The sequence below is a fragment of the Orbicella franksi genome, chromosome 2 (assembly GCF_964199315.1).
Source record: "Orbicella franksi chromosome 2, jaOrbFran1.1, whole genome shotgun sequence".
Lineage (NCBI taxonomy): Eukaryota > Metazoa > Cnidaria > Anthozoa > Scleractinia > Merulinidae > Orbicella > Orbicella franksi.
This window is the reverse complement of record NC_138146.1, coordinates 19,034,412-19,049,861: the sequence shown is the minus strand read 5'-3', so window position 1 is coordinate 19,049,861 and position 15,450 is coordinate 19,034,412. Positions and strand designations below refer to the sequence as shown.

Below are 15,450 nucleotides of genomic sequence, written 5' to 3'. Positions count from 1 at the left end.
CATGCGCAATGTTCCGGCTGTCATTTCTAGTATCAATAATGTCACACATATACAACTAGTTATTTTATAAGTTTCATTCTTTGCTTAAAATAATGTCTTTTGTCACTGTCTTTTTTTAAATTTATTTTGTTTCAATGGACTTGTATTTTATAATTTTCCTGCTTTCCTACTGTTCGGTGTTTCGTATTATATTCTTACCACTAAATTAGCTTATATGTGTTGTAGTTTGCTTTCACATCCACAACCCGAAGTAACTGTGGTCCTTCAAACAGAAAAAAGCTGAGTTACATTCAGTGGTTCGAACTCTGTTCTCGTAACAGTTCTTGTCGCACCACCGAGCTACGCTGAAACCAGTGACTGAACAAAAGATTGTGTGACTAGCCCTGGGAACGTCTACATTCGAGGCAGTCTCCTTCATTTTCATTTCAAATATAGTGGACCCTGCATTGGGCGTCATTTTACGATCATAAAAAGGCATAAGCAAATGTAGAACGAAAATATGTTCTGATTGATCTCTCGCAAGATTCCACTTGAATTTAAAAAAACAGGTGTGTTCCTATGCACTAATCACGTGAAAGTATCAACGCGATTGATCAAAGTTCAATGTCCATACTTTTTTTTTTGGCAACCTCTGCATCAGAACCAACAACAAAATAGACAATAGGTATAGGTTACCTTAGACGTTTTAGACTACGAGTAGTCCCTCTTTCGCTTAGTCCGTCGTGCGTGACGCGAAAGAAAACTGCGAGAAAGAAATGGCTGCGCGAAATCCTGGGGGGCGAGGAGCGCGCGAGACCATACTGAGGAGCACGCTCGTGATAACAGAGGTGAAACAACCAGGGGCACACTTTCGATCAACAGCGCAATTACCCCTTACGTTAATTAGGCAGAAAACAAACAGGAAAGCTAATGCTTTCGTGAGAGCTTTTCACAGATCAAGCGCTACCTGGCCATGTAGTCTGTACTTACTGTATATACTGACTATATCGTTAAGGCTTTTAGGGATACTCAACACACCACCCCAAATAGACCCTGAAGTGTCAAAGGAAAGACATTTAATTGGAAAGGCTTCTTATCCGTACAAACAAACAAACAAACAAGCAAACCGTGTTTCCAGACATTTATCAAACTCTTCCCTAGGGAACCATCCCCTCACCCTTTTCGCTACATAAAATAAAAGGGCTGTATTTAATGGGGCACCAAATTTTTTGTGTGCACTTTGCACGTTTCACAAAGTTCATATTGTTCCTTGTTTTCCATTAGTTATCTTTCAATTTGAGTAAAACATTACAATAGTTTTCTTTTGGGGGATCACACCTTTTGTCCACTCTGAAGGGACAAAATCGCAACCGGATCGTTTCACGTTGGGATTTGAAGCAGTAACGTCACTTAGCAGGTACATATCTATAACAAAGTTCACAGAAAAAGAGAAAACCACTGGAACCAGGGTTGCCATACATGGACAACTGAAGTACAATATAGCTCCCTTTGCTTATGAGAGTTAAGGTAAGATTACAAAGTAAAGATTCAAAAAAGGACACGCATCATTTTCATACGGTGCGCAGACATTTCAGGTAATAGCCACAGCAGTAAGTTACTTGGCAACAGGTGCTTCATTTTATGATGTCTGTTTTTATTGGAACTGAACGCTTAGATAATTACTTAAATTTTGATAGCATAGACTGCGATACAACATTTCATTTTTTAACTTATTTGAGCTTTTTAACCTACTATAAGCGGTATTCCTCTACCATCATATTTGACTCAGTCTCATTGATTAGAAGTGACTGTGTGCGAACGCGACCTATTGTCAGTAGCATAATTCTTTAGCGCGAGGCCTCAGTGCGCCGTGGCTGAATAACTGCAGCTAAATGCTGCAGTGCTTCCTTGATAACCCATAAAACCTCATCCTTAGTACAGCAGATATTGATAATAATTTCAAATTTGTACACTGGGATTACATGTAAGACCATTTAGAGTCCGCTGTTTCTTCTAGTTCGCAGTCATTCCATTTTACTTTTGGAAATTAATAGAATACCCTCCAGAACTCGGATCTTGTTGAAGTTTGAAATTGTCCGTGGACAAGCCGAAGGGTCGTAGGAAAACATTCCCCAGATCTTTAAGTTTTCCTGAGCAAAAGTGGAAACAACATGAAAATAAGTATAGCTACCTCAAAAATGAAACTAAATGTACCTCTCAAAACATTCACCATACGGTATTGAAGGCTGTTTTTGTTTTCCTTTGTTTTGTTTTGTTTTTTTTTTTTGCACCCTAGCTGAGGGAATCTTGCTAACAAGACTTGTCGCATACAGTCATGCTAATCACTCTCCAGGATTATTCAGATTTTGGACCCAAGAAATGTACATGTATATCCCGAATATCGCAAAAATAGTTTAAAAACTCGACAGTGCAAATTACTCTTTTGAAAAAAAAATGATAAAAATAAAAATAAAAACTTGTTGGAATTGATACATGTATGTGCAGGTAGCATGGGGAAGTATTGTAAATTAACAACTAAATATTTATCTTCTAGTAAATACAGACCTATCATTTCCCGAATATCCCGAAAATAATTTAAAAACTTGGTGCTACAAATTTTGTAACCACTGTCTTTTTTCAAGAAAAAATATATCAAAATTGTTGAAATTGATACGTGCATGTAGCATGGGAAAGTATTGTAAATTAACAACTGGTGATATTTGTCTTATACAGACCTATCATTTCCCGAATATCCCGAAAATAATTTAAAAACTTGGTACTGCAAATTTTGTAACTACTGTCTTTTTTCAAGGAAAAATATATCAAAATTGTTGAAATTGATACGTGCATGTAGCATGGGAAAGTATTGTAAATTAACAACTGGTGATATTTGTCTTATACAGACCTATCATTTCCCGAATATCCCGAAAATAATTTAAAAACTTGGTACTGCAAATTTTGTAACTACTGTCTTTTTTCAAGGAAAAATATATCAAAATTGTTGAAATTGATACGTGCATGTAGCATGGGAAAGTATTGTAAATTAACAACTGGTGATATTTGTCTTATACAGACCTATCATTTCCCGAATATCCCGAAAATAATTTAAAAACTTGGTACTGCAAATTTTGTAACTACTGTCTTTTTTCAAGGAAAAATATATCAAAATTGTTGAAATTGATACGTGCATGTAGCATGGGAAAGTATTGTAAATTAACAACTGGTGATATTTGTCTTATACAGACCTATCATTTCCCGAATATCCCGAAAATAATTTAAAAACTTGGTACTGCAAATTTTGTAACTACTGTCTTTTTTCAAGAAAAAATATATCAAAATTGTTGAAATTGATACGTGCATGTAGCATGGGAAAGTATTGTAAATTAACAACTGGTGATATTTGTCTTATACAGACCTATCATTTCCTCTTTCATTTTCTCGTGCTTGACCTTGATTTCTTCAGGTAGTCTCTGCATAAAGAAAATAAAACAATAATAAAACACAGAATAATTTATGAACCATGCATGTGTCTGCTACATGTACACCACCTATGAAACAAGTATCACCAGTGGCGGATCCAGACCTTGAGCTAAGGAGGGGGTGCGGCGCAGCGGTTTTTTTTTTGCTTGCCTTGCCGGCTTTTCTTCCTTCTGTGATTTTATCCTTTTTTACCTGAAATAAGGGGGGGCCCTAGATCCGCCAATGAATTCACAAATACACACTCATGTCACAGACACTACACAACACATGTACGATTCGGCTCTTCATTCTGACAACTAACTATTCTATAATCCCCAAATGATACATGTATTGTAGCATAAGAATCTACTACCTACAGTATTTCTTCACTTACCATCAGAGCTTCTCTGGCCACATGGGAAGAGCGATCTGCATCAAACACTTTCTGGTAATCTTATAACATGGATGAGAAATTTAAATAACAAATGAGTGGGAATTGTCTACATTAATATGGCCATGAATCTTAACTTTTTCCTAAAAGATTGCTATTTTCTGCTTTATCACAGTTCCTCAGATAATTCAATTAAACATCATTATCATGATGCATTATCATCCTGCATTATGTGGATAGCACAACCCCTACAACATGAAAATATCGTTTCAGTTGGTATACAAGTGAGGTGACACTTAAACATGTACATGTTTTTTTTTACGTTTTATCAAAGTTGTAAGCAGGTAAGAACTTCTTTAAATTTTACCCTCCAAAGCTTCTTCCAATCTGTTCTCATGTTCAAAGCATTGAGCTCTTCTAAGTCTCACTTTAAGGTATTCTGGGTTAAGGTCCAGGGCTAGAGAATGGAAAGCAAATAAATGCTACGGCTTATTGGCTAGGAAATTATCCACGTAGTTACATACATGTATAGCCACTAGGCTACAGTACCAAACAAATATTAGTTGTCACTCCATCCTCGATACTCACAAGGACTGAGTATAGACTCTTGATAGCATTCTCTCTGAGTTACAGTCGGTAACAATGTAGCTCAATTACATGTAGTCTTTCAAGGAATCACTGAAGAGACAAGCTCAATCATTATTTTCTTGATCTCACAAGACTTTATTCTTGACTCAGTTCTCACTAATTGATTCCTGATACTCGATTCTCATAAGAATCAAGTATTGTGTATTGAGTCTTGATCCTTGACTTGAAAGAGACTGTCAACTTACATTTGCCTGCTACCGTATCAATGAACAAGCACAAGCAGGTAAATCCATACTACAGCCAAGAAGTGTTACGGAAGAAATATCAAGTTGTAAGAAGAATAGTTACAATACACTGAGTTCATTGAAGTTGTAAAGGAGAAACTCATGAGAATTTTCAACTTAAGTAGAAATCCATAATCAGTAATCTCTACCATGTACCTTTTGTGCAGTCATCTATTGCCTCTTTATGTTGGTCCTATAAATAATTAAGTCAACAACTTCGGAGTAAGTCCCAATTTAAGTGGGTAGAGCATAAAATGATGTGGACATTAATAACACTTGCAGTCAGCATCAGTTTGTATATATACACAATATAACTGTAGATGAGCATCTCACTTTTTAAAAATAACACTTTGCATGTCTTCTGTTGTCAATCTCAGACTATGGGGAAACATATCTTTAAATGAACAGTCACTTAAGAGCAACCATCTCAATATTGCCTTGAGGGGTGCAAAATGACAAACAATTGAAAATCCTCAAACTCAGCCAGAATGTAGGTCTAGTGGAACTATACTGTACATGCATTCAATTTTTTTGAAAAAAATTACCCTAAGTTCAATCAGATGTTTTTGAGATGCACACCAACAGCTCTCACATCAGTTTTCAAGGCCTGAGGTGTTTACAACACATGACTTCAAAGACTTGATAGATCATCGCAGTTATATACACAACTTAAGCAGTCGTGAAATTAATGCCTGAAAAAAATTCAGGCCTGAACAGGATTTGCACCCATGACCTCTGCGATACTGGTGCAGTGCTCTACCAACTGAGCTATCAAGCCAAACTGGTCACATTGTGAGTTTGTAATATACCTGTAGATGGTGAAGAATCCAAGTGAATATATGAAATGTCATATATTTGAAGTGCAGAGAAAGATATGAAGACATGATTGATCATCGCAGTTATACACACAACTTAAGCAGTTGTGAAATTAACGCCTGAAAAAAATTCAGGCCTGAATTTCTTTTCAGGCGTTAATTTCACAGCTGCTTAAGTTTTGTGTATAACTGTGATGATCAATCATGTCTTCATACATGTATCTTTCTCCACAGTTCAAATATATGATATTTTGCATATTCACTTGCACATGACTTCAAAATTACCAACAAATAAACAAAAAGATATTATTCAAACAGATAAATACAATTATTATTATTATTCAAAAGATGATAGATTGCTTAACAATTTGAATGTTATATATTAAATAATTTGGCTGTACAGACAAGAATTTCTTTAAAATTTCTTTTAATTATATTATTTTTATTTTTTGGCTTATTTTACTGATTTTGGTGTGACTAAAACTGGCTAAATTGCAAGCAGAAATAAACAACTTGGTACATGACATGGTATCATAAAAATAGAAGCCAAAGAATGAGCACCCTTGTTCTTGAAATATTTGCAACAAAATTTTTGGGCAACTTAAAGTGGCCGAACACAATTTCCACACGTGCTCTTGCTAATGCCATTCAGCGCACGCACAAGGATTACACAAAGCAACCTTGGCGTCGATACAGCAATTATTTTATTTGGTCAATGCCCTCGCTATCTGCACTTTTTTTTTTCTTCATAATTGAACAAAGTGTATTTATGGCTTTACTCTTTTATCAAAAATGTGTGTTAGAAAAGGTAACAATGCAAAGAACCCAGCAATTCTCAGATTTTTCATTTTTACCGAAAGAACCCAGTGCAATGCAGCGCATGCATAGTAAGGCAAAAAATTGTGATTGAATGCGGAATAGCTTTCTTAGAAATACGCCTATTTCTCCAGAACCACTCGATAGAATTTTACGAAGTTTGGGCCGAAAATACTTTAGAAAACAAGTAACTGAAATATGGAAAAAAATTGAAAATTGACAGATGTGATTCTAGATATTCTAGTTAAACTTCTACAAGTGATAATTAAAGATCCCTCTGTTTAACCATTATTAAAATAGTGCTAACTTGTGAGCATTGTTACAATCTTGTTGCAAGCAAATGAAAAAGAAAATCTAACGACTAGATTTTCTGCAAAGAAACAGGACTGATTTTAAAGGCCTGTTTATATTTATTCATGTTTTGGCAATGGCACATACGTCAGCCTAGCTATCAAAAATCCGAAGTTTGTGTTGTTAACTTGCGTGTGGCCATTTTTGGTGACCAAAGGATCAAGCATTTTAGAGAAAAAGGAAATTGAAACACAGGTATCAAAAGTGTGTTCCGCCACCTTAAACAAGGAAATTTGACAACCCCAACTGAAAGTGGTACTGGGCTCAAAAATCCTCATTTCATGTCACTGTATTCTGATCGATAAAATGGTTCAGGGAGAGTTAAAAAATCTCACTTATTGAACTTAGTAAGAATAATTTTTTCGTATATATATTACATGTAAATAGTTCCACTAGAGCTACATTCTGGCCATTTTTGCAGATTTTCGATTTTTTTTCATTTTGCACTAGTCTTCCTCGGGCAATGACCGCTCTTAAATTCCTAGAGAATAAGAGATTAAGACTTTTGTTAATGGAGTGGAAGTCATTTCATTTTCTTTATTAACATATTTCTGTATGGCAAATGTTTCGGGGGGAGGAGAAATATTAAATGGAATATTTGACAAATTATAGTACATGTACACGTAACTTTAAAAAGTATGATCTTGCAAGAGAGAATTCACATCTATAAATGAAGCCGGTCTGTAGTTACAGTGTACTTGTAATGTGAGGGACCTAGTAACATGCATGCGGTAAAAACATTTCTCATACCATTTTGACTAGACAAGCTGCTCTGTTTGCATGGAATATAGATTTTTCCTTAGCAAAATCATTTGGACAGATCATTATTGCATTTGTGTATAATTCTTTAGCTTCAGGATATTCTAAATCAAAACAGAATAATATCAAAGTCAGGATAATGACTATACACTTGGAACAGATTTAGTTCAATAATCATGTGTAGATCCATGAAATGCATGCACATGTATCTCTCCTTGCCCCAACTACTTTGAAATAACCAAGGAAAGGGAGGTTACAAAAAGGAAAAGTTCTAAAGATACATGTAAGTATGAAGTTAAACTAGAACTTCCAATGGGGTGGGGGGTTTCAAAACAAAACACCTTCGGTATAGCAGTACATGTTGTATATTGATATATTTTCTGTATTCCATTTTTTTGACCCATAAAGATGCTGCCAGCAATAACTGGGAAATAGACTTTCAAAACTATGCAGTATTTAAAAATATAAGCTTCACACAAAACCAAGGTCTCTCTCCAATCTTGCTGGTCCCTGGAAGGAAACGTACAGTACTACAACTTGCCCAAGGCTAAGAGTTACATGTACAACATGTGTATAACTAAGATGACAGTGTGCAGAGAAAGTCGGGTAGCCTGAGGCTTATGGATTTTGCAGCTGAGCTGGTGGATTCAATCTTTTACTTGATGAGCAAATGAAGTTTTTTTAGGAGTAAAATTCAAATTAAAGAAGTACTGTAAGAAAACAATTTAATTCATTGTTTTGATCTTAATTTTTAATTATTCACAATTAATTGTGCTAGTGTGAACATTTTGGGGGGGCTAGTGAAAATGGCTGCTGGGCTAGTATTCATGTACATGTTACCGCTTGCCTAAAGGGCAAGTTGGAAATCTGGGTTGTTTACCATTTACACAGAGAAGCCGGTTCGGTGTGTGAAAATGGTAAGCAAAAATCCCTGATGGTATTGTAAGTTACATTCAGTTTGGCAGCTTAACATTTACTCGGCAATCCCCAATTTACTGAAAGAGCCCAGGACAAGTTTGAACTACCTTTCAAGACATTCTGTTTAGTTCGAATATTCCACGTCAGTCAAGCCAAATTTGTCTTTCCATTTACACTCTGACTGAATTGTCTGGAATTTTTGGGTAAATAGTACACAATATTGGTTTTTGTTGCACTCAGGGTAACTGTTTATAATTTGTAAAAGTTGTCTTTTAAAGTGAGTTGTCTGCAAGGGGGTTAGGAATAGGGAGTTACATGTAAGAGTAAAGGGATCAAAATAAAACAAAAAGTGATAATTATATAACAGTTAGTATTTTGCTTACCAGATCTTTTAAAGTAGTCATTGCCTCTGTCTTTATAATCTAGTGCCTGTGTCTTTCTTTCCTTTCATATAAAATAATAAAATGTCTGATCACAAAAGATTATTATTACTCTTCTAAATACACTTCTTGAAAACAACACTAAAATGAGCTGTAAAAAAGGAAGGGAAGAGCTCAGAGGAGTTGCTGGCCAGTAAGAAAGTGAATTCCCCTAGTTTTAAGAAATAGCAGGACACTGGAGCAGGATTAAGGTTGGTTTTCACTAGTCCACAAGCATAACCATAAGCACGATACTATGCTCAGATGCAGTAGGGAGCTGTTAAAGCAACATGTATCTACATGTAGAGTCTTTTTTGAGGAAATTGTCCCAACAAAGGCAGTAGTTATCAACATCTTAAGCTGCAAGCAGCCTCTCTTTTGCTTGAAAATCCAAGGGAAAAATGCAAAACAAGTGAGCGTGCAGGCGTGATATGCGAGTGGTGAAGCCACGAGCCGCAAGTAGCATAGGCATTGGAAGACAAGCGAAAAGAGAGACTGCAATAGTTTCATACAGCATTGACAGCTATAATCAAAATTATGATGAAAACGTTCGCTGACTAAAAAATTTCAAAAAAGTAATTTTGATTATGTCTCATCCTGGCTGCGCATCAATCTCTAATTGACAGCTCTGCCCATTTTTTTCTCAATTTTTTCCGCAAATCACTCAAAGCTGTATCTGGTGAGATGTGATGAGTGGTTCAACACCAAAGAAGCTTTTATTACTCAAGGAGAGCAGCCATTAGTATCTGAGGTTTGTTTCTGTGCAAGTGTTTGCATATTGATTTTCCATTGAAAACCGCCATTAAGGAACCTTGTGAAATCTTGAGCCAAGCAAGACAAAGATAAACATGGTATCCAAGATAAGAGGCAACATTACTTGCAACAGCATTAATCAGACCTAGCATCACCTGAATGCCAGTAACCAACTTGTACGGAATGGAGAGGGCAAATGGAGAGCTTAAGGTTACTCCAAACCTTTGCGGGTGTCCTCCAGAAAAAAAATCGCACATGAGGTTTTCAAGGAATCCCCCACAAATTACATATCAATAGAAGGGTTATGAAATGTAGAATTCAATAAAATTATATTCTGTTTTGCAGATTGCTTTCCTAAGGTGACAGAAGCCATAAATGGCAAATTGACTGACTGAAATTCCGGCAAATTTAACGCAATCGTTCATGCAAAATAACTGAGCAGTGTTAATCACAAAGAATCAATCTCTCAAAGTGTGTCAGTATTTTCTTTTATTTCTTTTGGTTACCTTTTTATAGATCTGTCAAGTTCCACTATCAAAAAATTCACACGACGTGTTGCATCAGAGTCCGCCATGAGAAAAGTATTTAAAATAAAAGAATTCGCCAACATGATTTTGTTCCTTATCTATCAGTAAAATAATGTTCTGGCCAAATTTCATGAAAAACCATCAATTCTACGTACCCTTTTAATTCATTTAAAGAGGAGGGATTAAAACTCTCAAAAAACGAGTGCAATTTTTTGCTTTCTAAAGATTTAAAAACGTGTCACATCTTCTCGGAGGGAGATGTCAACCTTAAAAAGCCGCCAGCCAATGAAATAGCAAAACCCCCAGCATTCACAGTATGCAAACTTGAGCTTCGTGGGAAAGCAATAGTGTTACAGTCACATCTTAGGCGCACATGTTTTAGGCCGGTAGTCAACAATAATGCGCAAAACAGAAAGAAAGTGATGTGCAACAAAACAAAAAGAAACTAAGGAGCAATTGCCAAAGCATGATTACAAGGAGTCACTCTTGACGGACATGAAATCTAAAATTAAAAGTATTTGATAACGGATCTCCAGATTAAGCCGTTTACTACGAAAAGGACGCTGAGGAGTCCATGCCTTTTGGGGATTATGACACCTTGACAGTTAATTAACTTTTATTACAAAAGTCTCTTTTCCCCCAAACTCGTGTGCATTTAAATATTTTATTTTCATTTTTTTTTTTGGAAAATCTTACCTTAAATAATGAACTACAATTTGCTTGAAAAAAAGAAAATTTGGCAAAAGTGGCCCCACAAAGGTTTGGAGTAACCTTAAAATGTATCTTGTAACAGCAATGAGCTAATTAAGCAAACTACACTAAAGCACATGGTAAATGACAGAAAAACAAGCATGAAGCATAAAACTAATAAAAAGATCCAGAAATCTAAATTGAAAATAGTAAGGCAAACATACAAATGTCGCAAGCCACAGAAGTCAAACAGAAGGAGACAAACTTAACATGTTCTGAGTTTGGTGTGTGTTGCATGTCACTTAAACATGTAAAGGTTACTAACAGCAGAGATTGGGAAGGCCGGGCGCCATGTGCATATGGCACATAAAGCTATGAAATGATGCATTATGAAAGTACCTACCGGGCCTACAACACACCCTGGCCGCGAAACAGGTAGTAAAATATACACTATTTTGTGGAAAAGATTTTCATTTGTAAAATTTTCAGTGTAATGACAAATAAACACAGGAGAAATCCAGATGCCTTTGCTCTTTAATTGACGTTATAAAAGCGTTTGTTTTGTTTCATCCCCAGACCTGTTACTCGGACTCTGCTTGTAAACAAGGTTCTTGCTCAATTCATGTGCTTTTTGTTTTCAAGGCAGATAGAATTGGCTGATTTGAATATGTTTTGCGTGCTACAATTAGCCAAATAATATGCCTCCGAAAGGGAAAGTTGCGAAATTGGAAAAGACTCAGAGATTGTTGCCGTTTTGAACTACGAATGCCGAGTCCGCCACAACAAATTGTGATCCTGAAAGTAATGACCAAGGTAAAGTGTCCAAGCCCTCTAGTTCTGAGGAACGAAAAAATTTTTGGTTAACATTTCATTGACTATTAGAGAGCTACTGGTGTGTTATGTACTGTTCATTCATAGCTCAAGTTTTAAGTTACAAATGCAACATAAATTGTCACTCTAAATCTAAAACTGGGCATGTTTCAGCGATATTGATGTCAGACTACTCGGTGTGTTAAGTTTAATCAGTTCCAGTTCAGAATTTATAGTTTAACCTCAATGAAAGGTTAATATATAATTTGTGGTAGCTATATTCTGTAACTGTACACTTAAACTGAGCTTGAAGTCCAGTAAAAAGTATAAAACAACAGAAATCAAGAATCACGTATCATTTTATGGCCCATTTATTTACCTTATTAATGGCTCAAACTTTTTATAAATGACCCATAACTTTCCAAAGCCATGGGCCATAGGCTCATTTGTCTGTTTTGCCTTCCCAATCCCTGTAACAGATGTGCATCATAACTTTATAGAACGGCCAATAGAATTACTCCATCACCAGAGTGCCGGACTTCAGAAATGCTGTATGAAACTATTGCAGTCTCTCTTTTCACTCATCTAATCTACCGCCCGATTCATTTGCAGCTCACGGCTTTGCATGTCAAGCTCGTACACTCACAACCACTCACTTGTTCTGCATTCTTCTTTGGGTTCTTCCTCAGGGATTTTCAAGCAAAAGAGAGACTGCTCACAGTATATAAACATATGACTGTGTCAGGTTATCCTTACGTGCTAGTTAATAAAGGCACTTCACGAATGTCAAATTTTCACCCCTGAAAGGAAGTTGCATGTCTGCATGTCTGCATGCAGGCTAGAGAGTACTCTGTAGCAAATATAGCACACTGTGTGGTAAATATGATTACAAAAGTACGCCATAACTTGTGATTGACTGCTGAGAGCAGGGAATTTGTGTCTTTAATTTTTAATTTGCAATGCAGTCCAAATTTAGACGGATTTACACTGCCATGCTATTTGAAATTTTCTTTCTCATTGCACTTGTCGAAATGCTGGTGCAATTTTCAGATAATTTCTAACATCACCAGTAGTCTAAATCCTTCTTAATATAGCTGTACTCTGCTCAGATTCGCACGATTATCTACAGTGTCTAACTACAGTGTCTAACTAAGCTCAATAACACTAATCAAACCTCTTTTTCTTCAGGAGACAGTTTTTCTTGCTCTTCAGCCACCTCCTCTTCTGGTTTTAGCTCATCATCATTTTCATCTCCACCCGGTGATGTTTCACAAGAGTCCATTTTCTCGTTCAATTCGTCGACAGCATCCTGAAATGTTTCACTTTCGGAATCCTCCCCGGAAAAATTAGCAATCACTTCTTCGACTATGTTAGCGTTTTCGAGTAATTTATACTTTTGCTCTCTAGTTTTGTCCGTTTTTGATTCTTCCCCAACATCTCCTTCGTTTTTTCTCTCTTTCCTCCGCAAAAGTTCGCTAACAGAATTCTTTCGTTCTTCAGAATCCTCGTCCATGTTGGACGCCATATTGAAAATGAGATAGTACGTCATATATTCGTCATGGAGTCGATGTCTATTCTGTGAATACCACGGGCATCTCGTGGGATCCCCGAGTGTTCACGTGGGAATGTGAAGTTACCCCTACGGCACCCCACGGTTTGCACGAGAGAAATTTTGTTGAAGAAACAGATGTTACCCAAGTTTAGTATAAACTATTGATACGAAACAATGATACGTAGCCAGTGTGTTGTACTTATTTATTTTATTTATTACTTATTTGTACTAACAATCAGTAATGGCAAAAAAAGAAATAAAAATATTAATTATAAACCATACGGTGAATCCGTACAGGAGACTATAACGCCATATGAAAACACCGTGCTATATAAATGTATCTAAAAAAGAAGAATAAAAATAAAGCATTCAGAAATTTGAAAATATAAAATATATAGGCTTATCGTGGTTAGATATGTGAAATTTTAAAAAAACTAACTGCTAATTCGTCCGTTCTATGGTCTAGTGGAAGGAATTTTTCTAGGACAGATTCATACTAACTCATAAACTGTAAGTATTATATTAAAGCTGGGTGTGAAAGAAAGCAAAAGACATGTGATAGGAGTGGAAATGCTGGGAAGAACACAGCAGTTGACTCCGAATGCAAATGTGATGGACAAGGAACATTACAGCCATTCGAGGTGCGTGACTTGTAGATAAGGACACAGCAGTATTGCAGCATGTCGAGCACGTTTTACCACTGCATTCAGTTCATGACGTGATGAGAATTCAGAACATGCAGCTTGGTAAACATACATCTACTCGGCTTTGTAAAGCGTTGCTGACGTCACAAATGATGAAGTTAACGTGAGCAATGGGTTAATGGGCACATCACGAACAATACGTTAATAAAGTTTTTTCTCCATATTTCTGTAATGTAACCTTTTTAATCCCCCTTGCAAGGACTTCCAGTGCAAAGAAAATGCTGAAAAATCAATATCACTTGACTCAAATGACTAAAAGAACTTTGATGAAAAATGTAGAGTCTGAAAAATAGAAAAAAGGAAGAGAAGAAGAGATCGTGTGGCATTCTTCAGCTACCGACAAGAATTTAAAAAATAAAATACTATGAAGTGTCTTTAAATTGTTGTATGCAAATTTGAAGCCAAACACAGGACAGATAAAATCTTTGGCAGATGGTATACATACTGAAGTTCACAAACCATAGCTCTCTTATAAACTTGGTATCATGTTACATTATATCAATCATTAAGTCATTTTTTTCAGGATGAAAAAAATTGGCTTCAATTCAAGAAAACCACAAAATAATCACAGTTTTCTGAGATAGAAACTCTGTGGACACCAAAAAGGTAAATAAATATTAATTAAGCAAACAGGAACACTGCGATATAAAGACGTGGGGGAGATTGAGAGTAAGATTACTTCAGATTACGAACAGCTAATTTGGATATTATTTTAGATTACTGAACTGTTTCGATATACAGATCTGTGACGTCTAGATGATGTCTTCTGAACGTTAAAACTACTGATAATAAGCTTTGCTCCTAATCTAAACCTACGTACTGAAAATCAATTCCTTCACTGACGTATATATGCCTCTTTAAGAGATTCGCGTACTGACGTAGCATATATCACATTAATTCATGGAGCGAAATCCTAATTAATACTGATTGTAATGCATATATTTTCCCAACGCGAATATTGAGCCTCAGACACAACTCACCGACTTCACAAGAAAGAAGCCTTTTACAAGCTGTATGTAGACTTACAGATGGGGTATAAACTGGAATTAAACTATTCCAGGGAGTTTTGAATTGCAACACCTTCGATTTCTTCATAAAGATATTTTACCCAGAAGGCATTGCTTTGAAGCTTTCGTTTTCTGTTGTTGAACCTCGCAATTTGATTGGTCTCAGTATTTTTAATATATTTTTGCTACTGATTTGAATATAAGTGCCTTGGTGCCGTGTACGAGTAGCACAAAAGAGACATCTGCAGTTTGCCTTGGACTTAGCTTGTGATCTGGTAAGTAAAAGTTTAGCTCATTTTCCCGAAAAACTTGCTTTTCCAGCATCCATACTCTCTCATAAAGAGCCTGGCAAAATGATAGAGGGATTTTGCGTACATTCGCGTGATTTATATTATTTGTGAACCAAAAATAAATGGACTTCAAAAGCACTATAAATGGTTCTTAAAATCCTTGCGTGTTTGAAAACTGAATTAAAGTAAACGTGTCGACATTCGATCAATCGTGAGTGAGTCCATCAAAGCATTTCAAAAGGTCTTTATCTCGTGTGTCAGTTCAGTTAGTGTCATTGAACAAAGAGTCATATTCGCTAAAGTAGCACCATTTTTCCTCAAGCATTGTCAGGTGATTT

The 15,450-nt window shown here is 36.1% G+C and overlaps 1 protein-coding gene across 1 annotated transcript; it reads right to left on the bottom strand.

Annotated features, from left to right (window-relative positions):
* Window positions 1–896: 896 nt before the first annotated feature.
* Window positions 897–13,222, bottom strand: LOC145478441 (tetratricopeptide repeat protein 1-like). The gene is made up of 8 exons (XM_081456467.1): window positions 12,734–13,222; window positions 8,744–8,804; window positions 7,434–7,546; window positions 4,858–4,894; window positions 4,197–4,286; window positions 3,833–3,891; window positions 3,395–3,449; window positions 897–2,129 (listed from the first exon to the last, which is right to left on the bottom strand). Exons 1-8 carry the CDS (start codon window positions 13,106–13,108, stop codon window positions 2,014–2,016), a joined length of 906 nt encoding a protein of 301 aa, XP_081312593.1. The 5' UTR covers window positions 13,109–13,222; the 3' UTR covers window positions 897–2,013.
* Between the last annotated feature and the right edge of the window lie 2,228 nt (window positions 13,223–15,450).